Raw genomic sequence first — 15947 nt, forward strand, 5'->3', positions numbered from 1 at the left:
TTATTTGACAGATGTTATGTAATGTATTCAAGAAACATGTATGATATGTCACATTCATATGCTATACATCATTCTCATTGCTGTGTACATTGTATTATGTACAAGAGTTTTTTTGGTTTTTTAAAGTTTTAGGTTTTTTTCTATTTAATATTTGTTTTTTTACTTGATTCTCAACTGTTTATCGGCAGTAATACGCATATCATCAGACATACTGGAGGTACTGGTAGTCACTATTTCTTCAGTCTTGTGTAGAGCTTGATTTAATATTTCAACACAGGCTTAATTTCATTTTATTTTAGCAAATAGTAAATGTTACAATGGATGGTACAAATGTAACATAATACAAAATAGTGTTTTAATTTCAGGTGGCTAACACAATGGTTACATCGTGGGCGGGTCCTCCAGCGATGTTAAATATCTTCAGGAAGATGTTTGGTTCACACTCATGTCCTAGTATTGTGAGACAGAACAATTTTGTCAAATTTCAGCAATACTTCATTCTTAAGGTACCCTTGATTATGTGAAATTTGTCACTTTTTAATGAAAATCATCTAAATGAAACAAGCTGTAAATATTTTCTAGTGACTTATCTTGATGTCTGACCTTTTTTTTAGCTCACCTGTCACAAAGTGACAAGGTGAGCTTTTGTGATCGCGCGGTGTCCGTCGTCCGTCGTCCGTGCGTGCGTGCGTGCGTGCGTCAGTCCGTAAACTTTTGCTTGTGACTGCTCTAGAGGTCACATTTTTCATGGGATCTTTATGAAAGTTGGTCAGAATGTTCACCTTGATGATATCTAGGCCAAGTTCGAAACTGGGTCACGTGCCGTCAAAAACTAGGTCAGTAGGTCTAAAAATAGAGAAACCTTGTGACCTCTCTAGAGGCCATATATTTCACAAGATCTTCATGAAAATTGGTCAGAACGTTCACCTTGATGATATCTAGGTCAAGTTCGAAACTGGGTCACATGCCATCAAAAACTAGGTCAGTAGGTCAAATAATAGAAAAACCTTGTGACCTCTCTAAAGGCCATATTTTTCATGGGATCTGTATGAAAGTTGGTCTGAATATTCATCTTGATGATATCTAGGTCAAGTTCGAAACTGGGTCACGTGCGGTCAAAAACTAGGTCAGTAGGTCTAAAAATAGAAAAACCTTGTGACCTCTCTAGAGGCCATATATTTCATGAGATCTTCATGAAAATTGGTCAGAATGTTCATCTTGATGATATCTAGGTCAAGTTCGAAAGTGGGTCACGTGCCTTCAAAAACTAGGTCAGTAGGTCAAATAATAGAAAAACCTTGTTACCTCTCTAGAGGCCATATTTTTCATGGGATCTGTATGAATGTTGGTCTGAATGTTCATCTTGATGATATCTAGGTCAAGTTCGAAAGTGGGTCACGTGCCGTCAAAAACTAGGTCAATAGGTCAAATAATAGAAAAACCTTGTGACCTCTCTAAAGGCCATATTTTTCATGGGATCTGTATGAAAGTTGGTCTGAATGTTCATCTTGATGATATCTAGGTCAAGTTCGAAACTGGGTCACGTGCAGTCAAAAACTAGGTCAGTAGGTCTAAAAATAGAAAAACCTTGTGACCTCTCTAGAGGCCATATATTTCATGAGATCTTCATGAAAATTGGTCAGAATGTTCACCTTGATGATATCTAGGTCAAGTTCGAAAGTGGGTCACGTGCCATCAAAAACTAGGTGAGTAGGTCAAATAATAGAAAAACCTTGTGACCTCTCTAAAGGCCATATTTTTCATGGGATCTGTATGAAAGTTGGTCTGAATGTTCATCTTGATGATATCTAGGTCAAGTTCGAAAGTTGGTCACGTGCCGTCAAAAACTAGGTCAGTAGGTCAAATAATAGAAAAACCTTGTGACCTCTCTAGAGGCCATATTTTTCATGGGATCTATATGAAAGTTGGTCTGAATGTTCATCTTGATGATATCTAGGTCAAGTTCGAAACAGGGTCATGTGCGATCAAAAACTAGGTCAGTAGGTCTAAAAATAGAAAAACCTTGTGACCTCTCTAGAGGCCATACTTGTGAATGGATCTCCATAAAAATTGGTCAGAATGTTCATCTTGATGATATCTAGGTCAAGTTCGAAAGTGGGTCACGTGCCATTAAAAAGTAGGTCAGTAGGTCAAATAATGAAAAAACGTTGTGACCTCTCTAGAGGCCATATTTTTCATGGGATCTGTATGAAAGTTGGTCTGAATGTTTATCTTGATGATATATAGGTCAAGTTTGAAACTGGGTCAACTGCGATCAAAAACTAGGTCAGTAGGTCTTGAAATAGAAAAACCTTGTGACCTCTCTAGAGGCCATACCCTTGAATGGATCTTCATGAAAATTGGTCAGAATGTTTACCTTGATGATATCTAGGTCAAGTTTGAAACTGGGTCACATGCCATAAAAAACTAGGTCAGTAGGTCAAATAATAAAAAAACCTTGTGACCTCTCTAGAGGCCATACTTTTCATGGGATCTGTATGAAAGTTGGTGTGAATGTTCATCTTGATGATATCTAGGTCAGGTTTGAAACTGGTCAACTGCGGTCAAAAACTAGGTCAGTAGGTCTAAAATTAGAAAAATCTTTTGACCTGTCTAGAGGCCATATTTTTCAATGGATCTCATGAAAATTGATCTGAATGTTCACCTTGATGATATCTAGGTCAAGTTTCGAAACTGGGTCACGTGCGGTCAAAAACTAGGCCAGTAGGTATAAAAATAGAAAAACCTTGTGACCTCTCTAGAGGCCATATTTTTCATGAGATCTTCATGAAAATTAGTGAGAATGTTCACCTTGATATCTAGGTAAAGTTCAAAACAGGGTCACGTACCTTTGAAAACTAGGTCAATAGGTCAAATAATAGAAAAACCTTGTGACCTCTCTAGAGACCATATTTTTCAATGGATCTTCATGAAAATTGGTCAGAATGTTTATCTTGATAATATCTAGGTCAGGTTCAAAACTGGGTCACATGAAATCAAAAACTAGGTCACTATGTCAAATAATAGAAAAAACGACGTCATACTCAAAACTGGGTCATGTGGGAAGAGGTGAGCGATTCAGGACCATCATGGTCCTCTTGTTTAACATCCATCATTACACGTGTCTCGAACCCACCCGCTTAGCTCAATAGGGAGAGCGCAGATCTATGGATCGCGAGTTTGATCCCCGGGTGGGCTGTATGTTCTCCATGATGGTTTTGTAAAAGACATTGTGTCTGAAATCATTCGTCCTCCACCTCAGATTCATGTGGGGAAGTTGGCAGTTACTTGTGGAGAACAGGTTTGTACTGGTACAGAATCCAGGAACACTGGTTAGGTTGTCTGCCCACTGTTACATAACTTAAATACTGATGAAAAATGGCATTAAACCCAAAACAAACAAATACACATGTCTCGATCAAGGAGAATACATTGTTTTTATTTTTTTACATTCAAGGAAATAAGTAATTTTTTGTTTGCCATAGTTGGAAGACATAATCACAGACAAAGGACTGTTTTTGCTCTAGTTTTCATGAACAGTTTCAGAAGGTTGGGGTGTTATTTCTTTGCTTACTCTTAAGGAATATTTATAAACTGCCAGTAGAAAGGTCATAGTGTGACCCCTTTGTTCATTTTTCCAGCTTGTTGTCCTTGTCTGGAACATACACTGAAAGTATTGAAAAATTTCTGTTCACCTTGGGTTAAAGAGTATATGAAGATGTTGAAACTCAGGATATGGAGTTTTGACCATATGTTATCTTTATTATGTTACAGGCAATCCCAATGGCAATGGCACAGCTGAGAAACATGCACAATATCTGTCCTCCTGAGGTTGTCCGATTTCTTCTTGATCTCTTCAAATATAATGACAACAGTAAAAATAAGGTAATTGTGTTATAGTAATCTGTAGCATAAAAAAATAACCATTTCACCAAATATAACAACAAAAGTGATTGGTAATAAATAGTTCTTCAGTTATGTTTATCGATCTAAGTTTTTCATTATAAATCCATTGAAATTGAGTCTGGTTTATAAAGGCACATGTTTGCTTTAGTATGTTGAAGTATGAGAAGAGTATGTTTTAATGTCCCCAGGCTATCATTAAAATTTGTTTGTTTGGTATCCCCTGACCCTACTTTGTGAAGTCGGATAGGTGGTTAGATAAAAAACATTCAGTTGTAAATCTATAATGTATTTCTTGATTGATGTGTAGGTAACTTGAAAAAAAATGTGAATACAGCTAAAATATACTGTGTCAGATGTTATGCTTTTGAATGATTTTGGTCCTGTTAAGTTTGCAGATGTGTACTTAAATTTAGTCATAAATGTTTAGTTAAGGAGATTTTAATTTTACGCTGTTTCTTTTTTAATACCATTTAATTTTCCTATTTCTGTTTTCATCTGGGCATTCTTTGCATTAATGTCAACAGTCTGCATCCTGAAATCAAAATACAATTTTTGATATTTAAACCCTTTTCTCTACCAACTTATCCTCATCCCTGATACGTTGAAAGCATAAAAATGTCAAGGTCTTGTCAAACTCAATATTCTTAAAGGCTTGTTGAGGTGTGGGTGAAAAAAGCCGTCCAGCTTAATGAGATGGTTAAAGTTATATTTTTACATAAAAACTACTTTTTTCACTGGATTCGCTCATGTATTAATTGGAGAAAAATCATGTGCAAACAAGGCAGTTCAAGTGTCTTTAATACATGATTTTTATGCCCCCGAAGGGAGGCATATAGTTTTTGAACCGTCTGTCTGTCTGTCAGTCTGTCGGTCCGTCCGCAATTTTTGTGTCCAGTCCATATCTTTGTCATCGATGGATGGATTTTCAAATAACTTGGCATGAATGTGTACCACAGTAAGACGACGTGCAGTGCACAAGACCCAGGTCCGTAGCTCAAAGGTCAAGGTCACACTTAGACGTTAAAGGATAGTGCATTGATGGGCGTGTCCGGTCCATATCTTTGTCATCGATGGATGGATTTTCAAATAACTTGGCATGAATGTGTACCAAGTAAGACGACGTGCAGTGCGCAAGACCCAGGTCCGTAGCTCAAAGGTCAAGGTCACACTTAGACGTTAAAGGATAGTGCATTGATTGGCATGTCCGGTCCATATCTTTGTCATCGATGGATGGATTTTCAAATAACTTGGCATTAATGTGTACCACAGTAAGATGACGTGTCCTGCGCAAGACCCAGGTTCGTAGCTCAAAGGTCAAGGTCACACTTAGATGTTAAAGGATAGTGCATTGATGGGCGTGTCCGGTCCATATCTTTGTCATTGATGGATGGATTTTCAAATATCTTGGCATGAATGTGTACCACAGTAAGACGACATGTCACACGCAAGACCCAGGTCCGTAGCTCAAAGGTCAAGGTCACACTTAGACGTTAAAGATCATTTTTCATGATAGTGCATTGATGGGCATGTCCGGTCCATATCTTTGTCATTCATGCATGGATTTTAAAATTAACTATGCATGAATGTGTGACAAAGTAAGATGATGTGTCGCGCGCAAGACCCAGCTCCGTATGTCAAAGGTCCTAAACTCTAACATCGGCCATAACTATTCATTTAAAGTGCCATCGGGGGCATGTGTCATCCTACGGAGACAGCTCTTGTTATTTTTGAAATGCTTTCCCAGGATGTGTATGTATTTCTGCACAGATTAACATCTGGACACACTTGTTTTGTGTATTAACTTCTGCAGAAGCCCTTGGAATATGTTTGTGACCTCGGCCTTCAGTCTTGGTCACAAACATTCCCTCAGGCTTCTGCAGACTTTAATACACAAAAAAAACGTGTATTATCTCTACAGTATCAATATCTAATTTCCTGAAGATATGTTCAGTGTCACTCCGAAGATCATTGTATACCTCCCACATATCCAATCTGTTTTATTTTCGTTCAGGTGATTTACTCCAAATGTTCTTGTTGACTTCATCTTTGCAGATAAATTAAATCAAAGACATTGTTATGAAGTACCTAAGTACTTGGTGCTTTTATCCTTATATTTTCATTTTGACATTGTCAAAACTTTTAATTTTGTGTAATGGGAGTAAACAACCCAGCAGTCTTGTAATTCAAATCTACATGTAGTCTGGAAAAAAAGACAGAACAAAAAAAGTATCTATCATTAATTTGATACACCTTTATTTGAATGGTTGCCATAGCAAAACTATACATGTGTTTTTCTTTATTGTTGCTAGGCAGTGTTGCTATGGTGATAGGAGTGTGCCAAAATCTGGCAAACACATTAGTATGTACAACCCGATATATATTTCAGTATTCAGATAACTACTATAGAGCTGCGCTGGTAGATGCCCTGGCTGCTACAGTAACTCCAGCTGTTACCACGGTAACCATCACTGGGTAAGATGGCATGTAGTTTTTAAAAGAAAAGATTATTTTTAGCCCAAAAGTTAACATTTCTGATATCAAGAATTTTAGGTATGTTCCCAGTCTATTGCCTTAAATTATTAACATGTTAAAGTTGTTTCTAAATATATCTCCACTTTATATTTCTTTCAGTAAAACATATTTTCTTATGTGTTGCAAATTAAAATTTGTTATTATCTCTTGCCAGACATGCCAGGTGATTTATTCTTCTATTATCTTTCAAATACCAGTATCAGATTTAGTTTGAACAACCTTTGTAATCATGTGATTTATCCCAGTGGTCTATTAAAGATATTACCATTTGAGCCGTGCCATGAGAAAACCAACATAGTGGCTTTGCGACCAGCATGCATCCAGACCAGCCTGCGCATCCGTGCAGTCTTGTCAGGATCCATGCTGTTTTCGCTAACAGTTTCTCTAATTGCAATAGGCTTTGAAAGCGAACAGCATGGGTCCTGACCAGACTGCATGGATGCGCAGGCTGGTCTGGATCCATGCTGGTATTACCATTTGAGCTGTGCCATGAGAAAACCAACATAGTGGCTTTGCGACCAGCATGGATCTAGACCAGCCTGCGCATCCGCGCAGTCTGGTCAGGATCCATGCTGTTTTCGCTAACAGTTTCTCGCTAATAGTTTCTCTAATTGCAATGGGCTTTGAAAGCGAACAGCATGGGTCCTGATCAGACTGCATGGATGCGCAGGCTGGTCTGGATCCATGCTGGTCGTAAAGCCACTATGTTGGTTTTCTCATGGCACGGACCATTTCATGATTTATATCTTTATTAGGTACATATTTTCTAATAATGGCCTTCTGTGAAAAATATTCAATTTTACATCTGTAATTTCCCCAGATTTTGTAATTGGTAGATGCTATTCCAGTAAATGAAAGTGTCAAGAATTTTAATGAGTTTGTATTTACTTCTTTAATTCATTAATTTGGAAAGTAATTTCTGTAGGTCTACTGTAAATAATAGATGAAGTTAGGGCAAGGTCTAAATGCATTCTAATTTTGTTTATTTTTTTTTTTACCTAATGTATCTACATTGAATGTGTAGAAAGTCAAAAGGTCTAGGATCTGTCTTTGATCAACCAGCAATACTGTATGTACAAAATAATTTGCATGGATAAACATGAGTAGACAATGGAAAACAAAATCATTTGGAAGAGAAGAATTAAAACCAAGTATGAGGACTAGTGTCAGAATATAATCTTACGATTGGTCAGTTTCCAAATTTTACTTAGATACTATACTGTGAATATTCGTGTGGGACTAATTTTCATGGATTTCGTGGTTGAGTTAATCCACGATATTTAAGGCCAAGGAACAAGTAAAATTCCCATTAATTTTATGGTCAAAAGTTGAAATCCGCAAATTCATATCCCCATGAAATTGCATTTTTGACCAAAACCACGAAATTTCATGCCCAAATCATTCGTCCTCCACCTCTGATAATTCATGTGGGGAAGTTGGCAGTTGCTTACAGAGAACAGGTTTGTACTGGTACAGAATCAAGGAACACTGGTTAGGTTAACTGCCCGCTGTTACATGACTGAAATACTGTTGAAAAATGGCGTTAAACCCAAAACAAAAAGAAAAAGAATATAATGATTTTACAATGGTTTTGATAAGGGAATTTCACTTGTATTGTTAGACAGACCTTTTTGTCTGCTTAGTCTGTTGTAAAAAATGCTTGTCACAAATTAAAGCAGGTATTGAAATGGACATTTTTCAGGCAAAGTGTAAATTCTGACTTATCAGCTGACACTAAAGCAATCTTGGATGAGATCACACGATGCTTGAACTTGGAGAAGTTACTATCATGTTACAGGCATACTGTCACTGTAAGGTACAGTATAGACATTTATAATTATTCAGACATAATGTTACTGTAAGGTACAGCATAGACATTTATAATCATATCAGAAGTGTAATATCTAATGTTTGTGTTTTTGGTTGGTGACTAGAGATAACTATGTAAGATAAGAGAAAGATCCGTCAAAGAATGCTACAGACCACGGAAATTTGTCTGTTGCATCCTTCTTTAAACCTCTCTTAAGTTTGTTCAAATAATTCTGCATGTCATTGACCAATTTTGAATCTGTCAGAACTTAAAATAGAAAAGCCTTGATGGATCTTCTCACCAAACTTGGATTGTAGCATCCTTTAATGGGTCTTTCTTTTAGTTTGTTCAGATGGTACTCTTTGACTGACCCAGAGCTAAAGTAAGGACTTCTTCTTAACATCAGGATTGATATTCACCAAACTTACTCAGAAGCAGAGTCAAAAGGTCAGGTGATCGACTTAGGACCTCTTGTAATTCTCAATATTTAAAAGTGCAAAGTGAACTGTTTTTGTTTACAGTTGTATAAGGGCAATTCGAGTGTTGCAGAAGTTTGGGCATCTGCCAAGTGATCCAGGAATATTTAGAAGTTATGCTCAGCATGGAGTTTTTAGAGATGTCAGACTGGTGGCCATCGAATCTCTTGTGGACTTTATCAAAAGTATGTAAAAACTAGAAATGTTACCATAGTAACTGTCAAAAACTTTCCTGAGGATTTCCTGATTCATATGTACTCTTAATATTCTAATTTATTAGACTTCAAAATTTTCTGCGGATTTTAAATCTGCGGTCTTACTGTCTTCCGCGCAGAAATAAAGTTCCCGCAGAAAAAAGTACTTATACGGTACTTGGTATGACTGTTCTCTTTTTTTTTTTTTTTGCATTTCTGGAACTTTATTGATATGTTTTTTTTTTTAATTAGTGCATGAAGGAGGAAATATCAATTTCACATTAGTCTAATTTATGAGCTGCAGACACAGAGATAGTGTTTTTGAAAAGGGAACAGCTGACAGGTATTTTAAACCTTGTATTCATCTTAGGAGGTTGCTCATATAGCCTATTGTTGTATTGAATAGCTGATGTGAATGTGTCTGAGCTCTACTGGTTACTGGAGGTGGTAGAAAAAGATCCAGATAAACATGTCAGGTATTTCCACACCTATATAAATTTAACCAGTTGATAGCTTTTTGTTTTATTACATGACAGTACAATAGAAACCAGTATGTACCATATGATTTAAAATGTATTCATGGTCAGTTAAGTATATATAGCAATATCCGACAGGTACAATAAATCCATATTTTTATGCCCCCGAAGGGAGGCATATAGTTTTTGAACCGTCTGTCGGTCTGTCAGTCTGTCCGCAATTTTCGTGTCTGGTCCATATCTTTGTCATCGATGGATGGATTTTCAAATAACTTGGCATGAATGTGTACCACAGTAAGACGATGTGTCATGCGCAAGACCCAGGTCCGTAGCTCAAAGGTCAAGGTCACACTTAGACGTTAAAGGTCATATTTCATGATAGTGCATTGATGGGCGTGTCCGGTCCATATCTTTGTCATTCATGCATGGATTTTAAAATTATTGGGCAAGACGCAGGTCCGTAGGTCAAAGGTCCTAAACTCTAACATCGGCCATAACTATTCATTCAAAGTGCCATCGGGGGCATGTGTCATCCTATGGAGACAGCTCTTGTTTGTATTGGAGGGGACAATCGCTTTGTGACAACTCTTTTGATTCCTTAATTCAAAGAGGCATTTGGAATAGCTTCCAATATGTGTAGCATTACATCTGCAGAAGAGAAAAAAAACTGTAATAACTTTCTTTTCTCTGAACAAAACATATAAGTGTGAATATTTTCTATCCGGAAATCATGGTTTTATTTCTAAATTTGTTTTCAAATTTTTGGCACATTACATTTTCATTGATGAAAAATTTTGAACTTAGAAAATAGATTTCTTGGTTAAGTTTTGTGTTTAGGTCAGCTTTTCTCCTAAACTATCAAAGCTATTGCTTTAAAACTTGCACCACTTGTTCACCATCAAAAGCTGACTCTATACAGCAAGAAGCCTAACTCCATCCTGCTTTTTGCAAGAATTATGGCCACTTTTGACTTACAAAATATCAGATTTCTTGGTTAAGTTTTGCGTTTAGGTCAACTTTTCTCCTTAACGGTAAAAGATGTTGCTTTAAAACTTGGAACAGTTATTTGCCATCAAAAGCTGACCCTGCACAGAAAGTACCATAACTCTACATTGCTTTTTGTATAATTATGGCCCCTTTTGGACTTAGAAAATCATGGGTATGACAATATTTCTTTTATACAGAGACAAAAAAAAACAATATCTGCACCCGCAAGGTGGTGCTCTTGTTTATTATTGTACAAAATAAAAAAGTGATTAAACAGTCTGGAGTACAATACGGAATTTAATTGGACTTGTACACAGCAGTAATACTCCATTTTGAGCGAATATTGGTTATTACTTTTCTAGTAGAATACTGTTAAATCACCTCATAGTATTTTTGTGTTCTGGTATTTGCAAGGACATCATTTGGCAGAATTCATGAACACGACTAGAAATGATTTTAAGAGAATTCATATATATATAATTATGTTTCTATTTCACCTTGAAAGATTACATACAGTAAGTTCTATATGAAGTAAAAGGCATGGGATCTTTTAGATATGTCCGGCATAGCTTAGTGTTAAACTTGTGTATAATATCAATGGTTCTAGTAAAAAACAAGCGTGCTGTTATAGATTATTATCATGGACTTAATGATAAATTGTATCGCATTTATTTCAATGAATAAGCAGATAAGTATATGTATATTTCAGTTACGAGACAATACAGATGTTGAGCAATAATCCACCATTCAGGAGAGGCGAGGACAGTTTACTTAACACAGAGGCTCTTGTCAACAGACTCTGGAAACTGATAAAGTAAATCACAAACATACATCTTTATTTTGCTTTTTAAGGTCACTGACTTCAAATCACTTGTCTCTCACTGATGTTGGTTCAAACCTTGCGTGGGACGTAGAATTCTATATGTGGGAAGCCATCCATCTGGCTTGCGGAAGGACAGTGGTTCTACCTAAGTGCCCACCATTCTTGAAACAATGCTCTTGTAGCACTTTGGGTCTTCCTTTACTTTCAAAAGCTGGAGAAGTCACTATATAACCTAGATTGTGTCAGTGTGACTCTTATCTAAACCTAAGGGAACGAAACAGAGAAATTATTTTCTTTTTTTTTCTCTGTGTTGATGATTATCTAATTTGGTCTAGAGGTTTTTTAAAAATTCAATTTCGACTTGATTTTTCTGAATTGGATTATTGTTCACATTCTTTTAGTTAACGAAAAAGCATACTTGAAACATTGTGGTGTTTTAAATAAAATATCAAATCAAGAGAATATCTTGGGAAATGAATATCAGGGACCAGGCAAAAAGTATGGTTTAGACAGGTATCTAGTTTAGAGGGGTACTGGTTTGAAGGGGTTCTACTGTATTTGTTGTTTATTTCAGTTGCACTTTGGCACATGATGCCAAGCTGAGATGTGGAGTTGCTGAGTTTTATTTTGTAATGTTTGGACGTTACCGGCCAGCATGTCTTCATGTTCCTGATGTGAGTGAGATTTTAATTTCATTGTAGCAGGTGTGCAATAATATAATTATTGCATTTACTTGTTCTTGTTTTGAAAAATTTTCTTTCATAAGGGTTTTGTCTCCAACTAGAATCCTTTGCCCCTTGTTTGCATGTTTTGTTTGTAGACAAGATTGGGTCATTGTACACCAGGCAGCTGTCCCTTCTCCGGTTGCCCAGCAGCTGTATTCTAATGACCCTGGGGGTACCTTGAATTGGGGGTTTCTTAAGAAATGATACCTTGAAATTTGCATTGTTAATGTTAGCAGAAGCAAGCATGAAAATGTTAACAAGTTTCTTCTATCAATGTTGACTTCATTACCTGTGATAACTTGTATTTATAAACATTACAATAATTAGAACTGATACAATATAACTGATCTGTTGCAGACATTTATCAAGTTTGACTGATCTATTACAAGGTTTTATCATGTTTAACTGATCTGTTGCAAAATTTATCTCTTAATTGATCAGTAGTAGAGAGTTTTATCATGTTTACTTGATCTGTTTCAGAGTTTTATCGTGTTTAATATGAATGAGAAGAAGAAACCAGCAATGATAAATCCTGCAATAGTCTCAGAACAGATGACAGATATGTTTGAGGAAGATGAGGATGACCTGCCATCTATCATGTCTACACCTATAGCTACTCCAGTTGTGTAAGTATGTTACCTCAACACTCACTGCCTCACCTATAATGTAAGTGCACCTGTTATGTAATGACATGTTGCTTTGTACAAACTGCTACACCTCTAATATACAGTCGTTATAAAACTTGATATTGTCCCTAAACCGGCATCTACACCTGTTAGTACCTTTCAACAACACCTGTAATGTATCATCTCTACATCTACACCTACTGATACACCTGTAATATAAGTACTTCTACTATTTGTAAACTATATCTATTATGTAAGTAATGTATGCATACCTTCTACACCTGTGGAGTATTCATCTCTTCAGCCTTGTCAGATAATATCATTCAAAGTTGTTTGATCTCCGTTATGTTTCATGTCAGAAGGTTGTTGATAATTTTTCTTGGAAGAAAATCTTGCACAGGGTAGATACAGGGTAAATATCAAGGGGATATTAAATCATTAATATCTATGGAAAAGTAATTTTATTGTATTTTGTGGTTGAATCAATTCACCAAACAGAACCTACAAAAAAAATGTAAAATTGCCCTTCATTTTATGTTAAGAGGTCAGATTTCATAAATTTATATCACCACAAATAACTGTTTTGGCCCAAACAGTGAAACGCTATGCCAAAAAAATTAAATGATTTTACTGTGATGTCTTACAGACCTAAGGAAGAATCAATCATAGTGGATGTGGAGAGTAACAGTCCAGTGAAGGAGCCAGGTAGGCCTCTGTTAGACAAACCCACAGCTGTTCCAGCTTTCATGGGCATGCACAGTAGATCTGAGTCTCCCCAGGCACCACTGTTCTCCCAGGGTAACAAACGCAAGGCAGAATCACCTCCCCCTGGGCCACCAGCAAAGATCCCAACCCTAGTTAAACAAGAAAGTGCTAGTGGAGAAGACAGTAATCCTGTCAGACTGAAAATCAAGGTAAAAACTTACTTTTAGCATATGAAAAGCATGACCTAAAGCTGATATTTGTAATAGATATCTGCAGTATTTTAACAACAGTACAGTTCCCAGTGAAAATAAGAAATTACTGCCAGATTCTTCTGTTAGTTGATGTTATATAGCAATCATTGTAAATAATTGAGCGAATGTATTGTATGTGAAGTGTTGGCTTCTCAGATGGTGGTCATGAATTAAAACCCCATGTGACCAAAACTTTTCTTTTGAAGTGGTTTTCAAGAGTGATTAAAAAAAAAGCTTCAAGTTTTCTTCACAGTAGATCTAAAATAAATTGGTCTAAACTAACTAATTTTATTTTGATGCACAGTTGGAACTATGTATTTGGATTTAGAAGGAACTGAGTGTTTTACTTCGAGATGAGCGAAATTTGACTTAAAGGGAATTCCTATAGTTTTTTATGCGCATCTTTCTGCGCAGCCGACACTTTCTATGGAAAACTAAAGTGAAGTCAACATTTGTTGAAATGTGACAGACAATCTTAAATATGAAGAATCTTGAAATAACATTTTTGATAAGTTTTATCAGTAATCAAATGTTGATACTGGTTTATGTTGTACTGACAAGTATCATGCCTGACATATCTTGCCATTTTTGTGGTTGTGTTTTTACAACGCATTTTAGTACAAAGACAGTGTTGTTCATATAATGTAAGACAATTGACTTAGTATTGATAAGACAATCTTACCTTTCAGATTATTTAGTATTCAATAATAGAAAGAATTAAGAATTTTTAAAACATTTTTTTAACTTCTAGCAGACATACATGTAATCAATTCGGCCAGGTTCGCGCCATTTCCCGTCCGAACAGGTGTTGTATTCTAGCGGTCTTAACATAAAATTTAGCCTGGTGACCCATACATTTTTAGCCATTTTTATGCTCACTATACAATTATCTATACACAAGAAAAACAGAAAAAAATTCTATGAAACAGTTTTTTCAAAATTAAAAAAAATATTCTTCACTACGGGTATTTTTCATTGAAAAAAGTTAACAAAAGTGAATATGAAACAATATTTTTTTATCATTTGTACCCATTATTGTAAGAATATAGTATTACAAATATGACTATGATATCAAATAAGTATATAATAAAATGCGCTGTCTTGATATATATTTTGGTTGGCATTTATAAAAAAGCAGAAAATTATGAAAATGTTAAAACGTCCCTGGCAGTTTCAGCAACAGTGGGTGTGTTCAAAACAATTTTTCACAAAAACAAGCCTGGTGACCCATTGTTTTTATTTGTTCATTGTTTTTGGCACAAATTTTCCTATCATATATGTGAATTTAAAAAAATTCTATGAAAGGAAAAAAACTATAAGAATTCTCTTTAAAAATGATACTTAGTGAAGGTGTTTTCTTGACAGGACTTGAAAGCCAGAATTTTGAGATAAGTTTGAGATACCGAGTTTCAGTTACAAAGTATGTGTTTTATATGCTATGTTTATATGTAATATTGATGTTTTCTGTTGTATTAAGGAAAAGGTAAGTACATATTCCTGTCAACCTGCATGTTGGGCATATACCCGGAGAGATTGTATATTGCATGACTGATATATGGGCCATGGTTAATGTCATCTATCTATTGTTGCTTGTATGTACCCCATGGTCACATATGGACATTACATGCCTGTGGTATTGCATGCTCAGGGAAACTGGAATTATCTTTCTTTTTTCAGCAATATATAGTTCTAAAAATCCTGTCCAGACATATTTTCAAGGCATTATGTAACTAACTTTAGAATGGCCTTCTTTAAAAGCTCAAACATTTCAGTACAATTATTTCATTTGACTGTTTAACTTAGACTGAAAATCTTGATTTATTAAGTAAAATATGTATACAGTGTCATTGCAGGACTGAAAGATTTGTAGGATGCAATATTCTCTTAAGTAGCTGTTTTCATATGACTGAAAAGTTGGCATGTTTACTTGCCAATGATCACTTGATTTTAAGTTTAAGTGAGTTATCTTGAGTTCTGTTTGGCCCTTTTTTGGCCATGTTTACATATTTGCAGCTGCTAAAAATTAAAAGTTAAAAGTTGCGTAATTGTTGGTCAGTCTTTATCCTAAATTGTTGAGGTTACATTATCTGTGGTGCTTTTATCTCCTGAATTGTTGAGGTTACATGAGCATTGGTGCTTTTATCTCCTGAATTGTTGTGGTTACATGAGTGTTGGTGCTTTTATCTCCTGAATTGTGTGAGAGTTACCTGAATTGCTATGTGGTGCTTTTATCTCCTGAATTGTTGAGGTTACATTGGTGAGAAGTGGTTGGTGTGCTTTTATCTCCTGAATTGTTGTGGTTACATGAGTGTTGGTGCTTTTATCTCCTGAATTGTTGAGGTTACATGAGCATTGGTGCTTTTATCTCCTGAATTGTTGAGGTTACGTGAGGTGGTGCTTTATCTCCTGAATTGTTGGGTTACATGAGTTGTGCTT

The 15947-nt window shown here is 35.9% G+C and overlaps 1 protein-coding gene across 3 annotated transcripts in view; it reads left to right on the forward strand.

Moving 5' to 3' along the window:
- Window positions 1–15947, forward strand: part of LOC123523740 (transcription initiation factor TFIID subunit 2-like) — a 48650-nt gene that overhangs the window by 24086 nt on the left and 8617 nt on the right. For 2 of the 3 annotated variants that reach the window (XM_053539455.1, XM_053539456.1), the window contains exons 19-28: window positions 366–506; window positions 3775–3885; window positions 6293–6378; window positions 8141–8254; window positions 8770–8909; window positions 9325–9394; window positions 11091–11195; window positions 11779–11878; window positions 12410–12555; window positions 13202–13469. In XM_053539455.1, coding sequence (XP_053395430.1) covers window positions 366–506; window positions 3775–3885; window positions 6293–6378; window positions 8141–8254; window positions 8770–8909; window positions 9325–9394; window positions 11091–11195; window positions 11779–11878; window positions 12410–12555; window positions 13202–13469 — 1281 coding nt within the window. Of the gene's footprint in view, window positions 1–365; window positions 507–3774; window positions 3886–6292; window positions 6379–8140; window positions 8255–8769; window positions 8910–9324; window positions 9395–11090; window positions 11196–11778; window positions 11879–12409; window positions 12556–13201; window positions 13470–14988; window positions 15670–15947 lie in introns of those variants that run through there. The other variant, XM_053539458.1, reaches the window with a different exon arrangement.

This window comes from Mercenaria mercenaria, chromosome 3 (genome assembly GCF_021730395.1).
Source record: "Mercenaria mercenaria strain notata chromosome 3, MADL_Memer_1, whole genome shotgun sequence".
NCBI classification, from domain to species: Eukaryota; Metazoa; Mollusca; class Bivalvia; order Venerida; family Veneridae; genus Mercenaria; species Mercenaria mercenaria.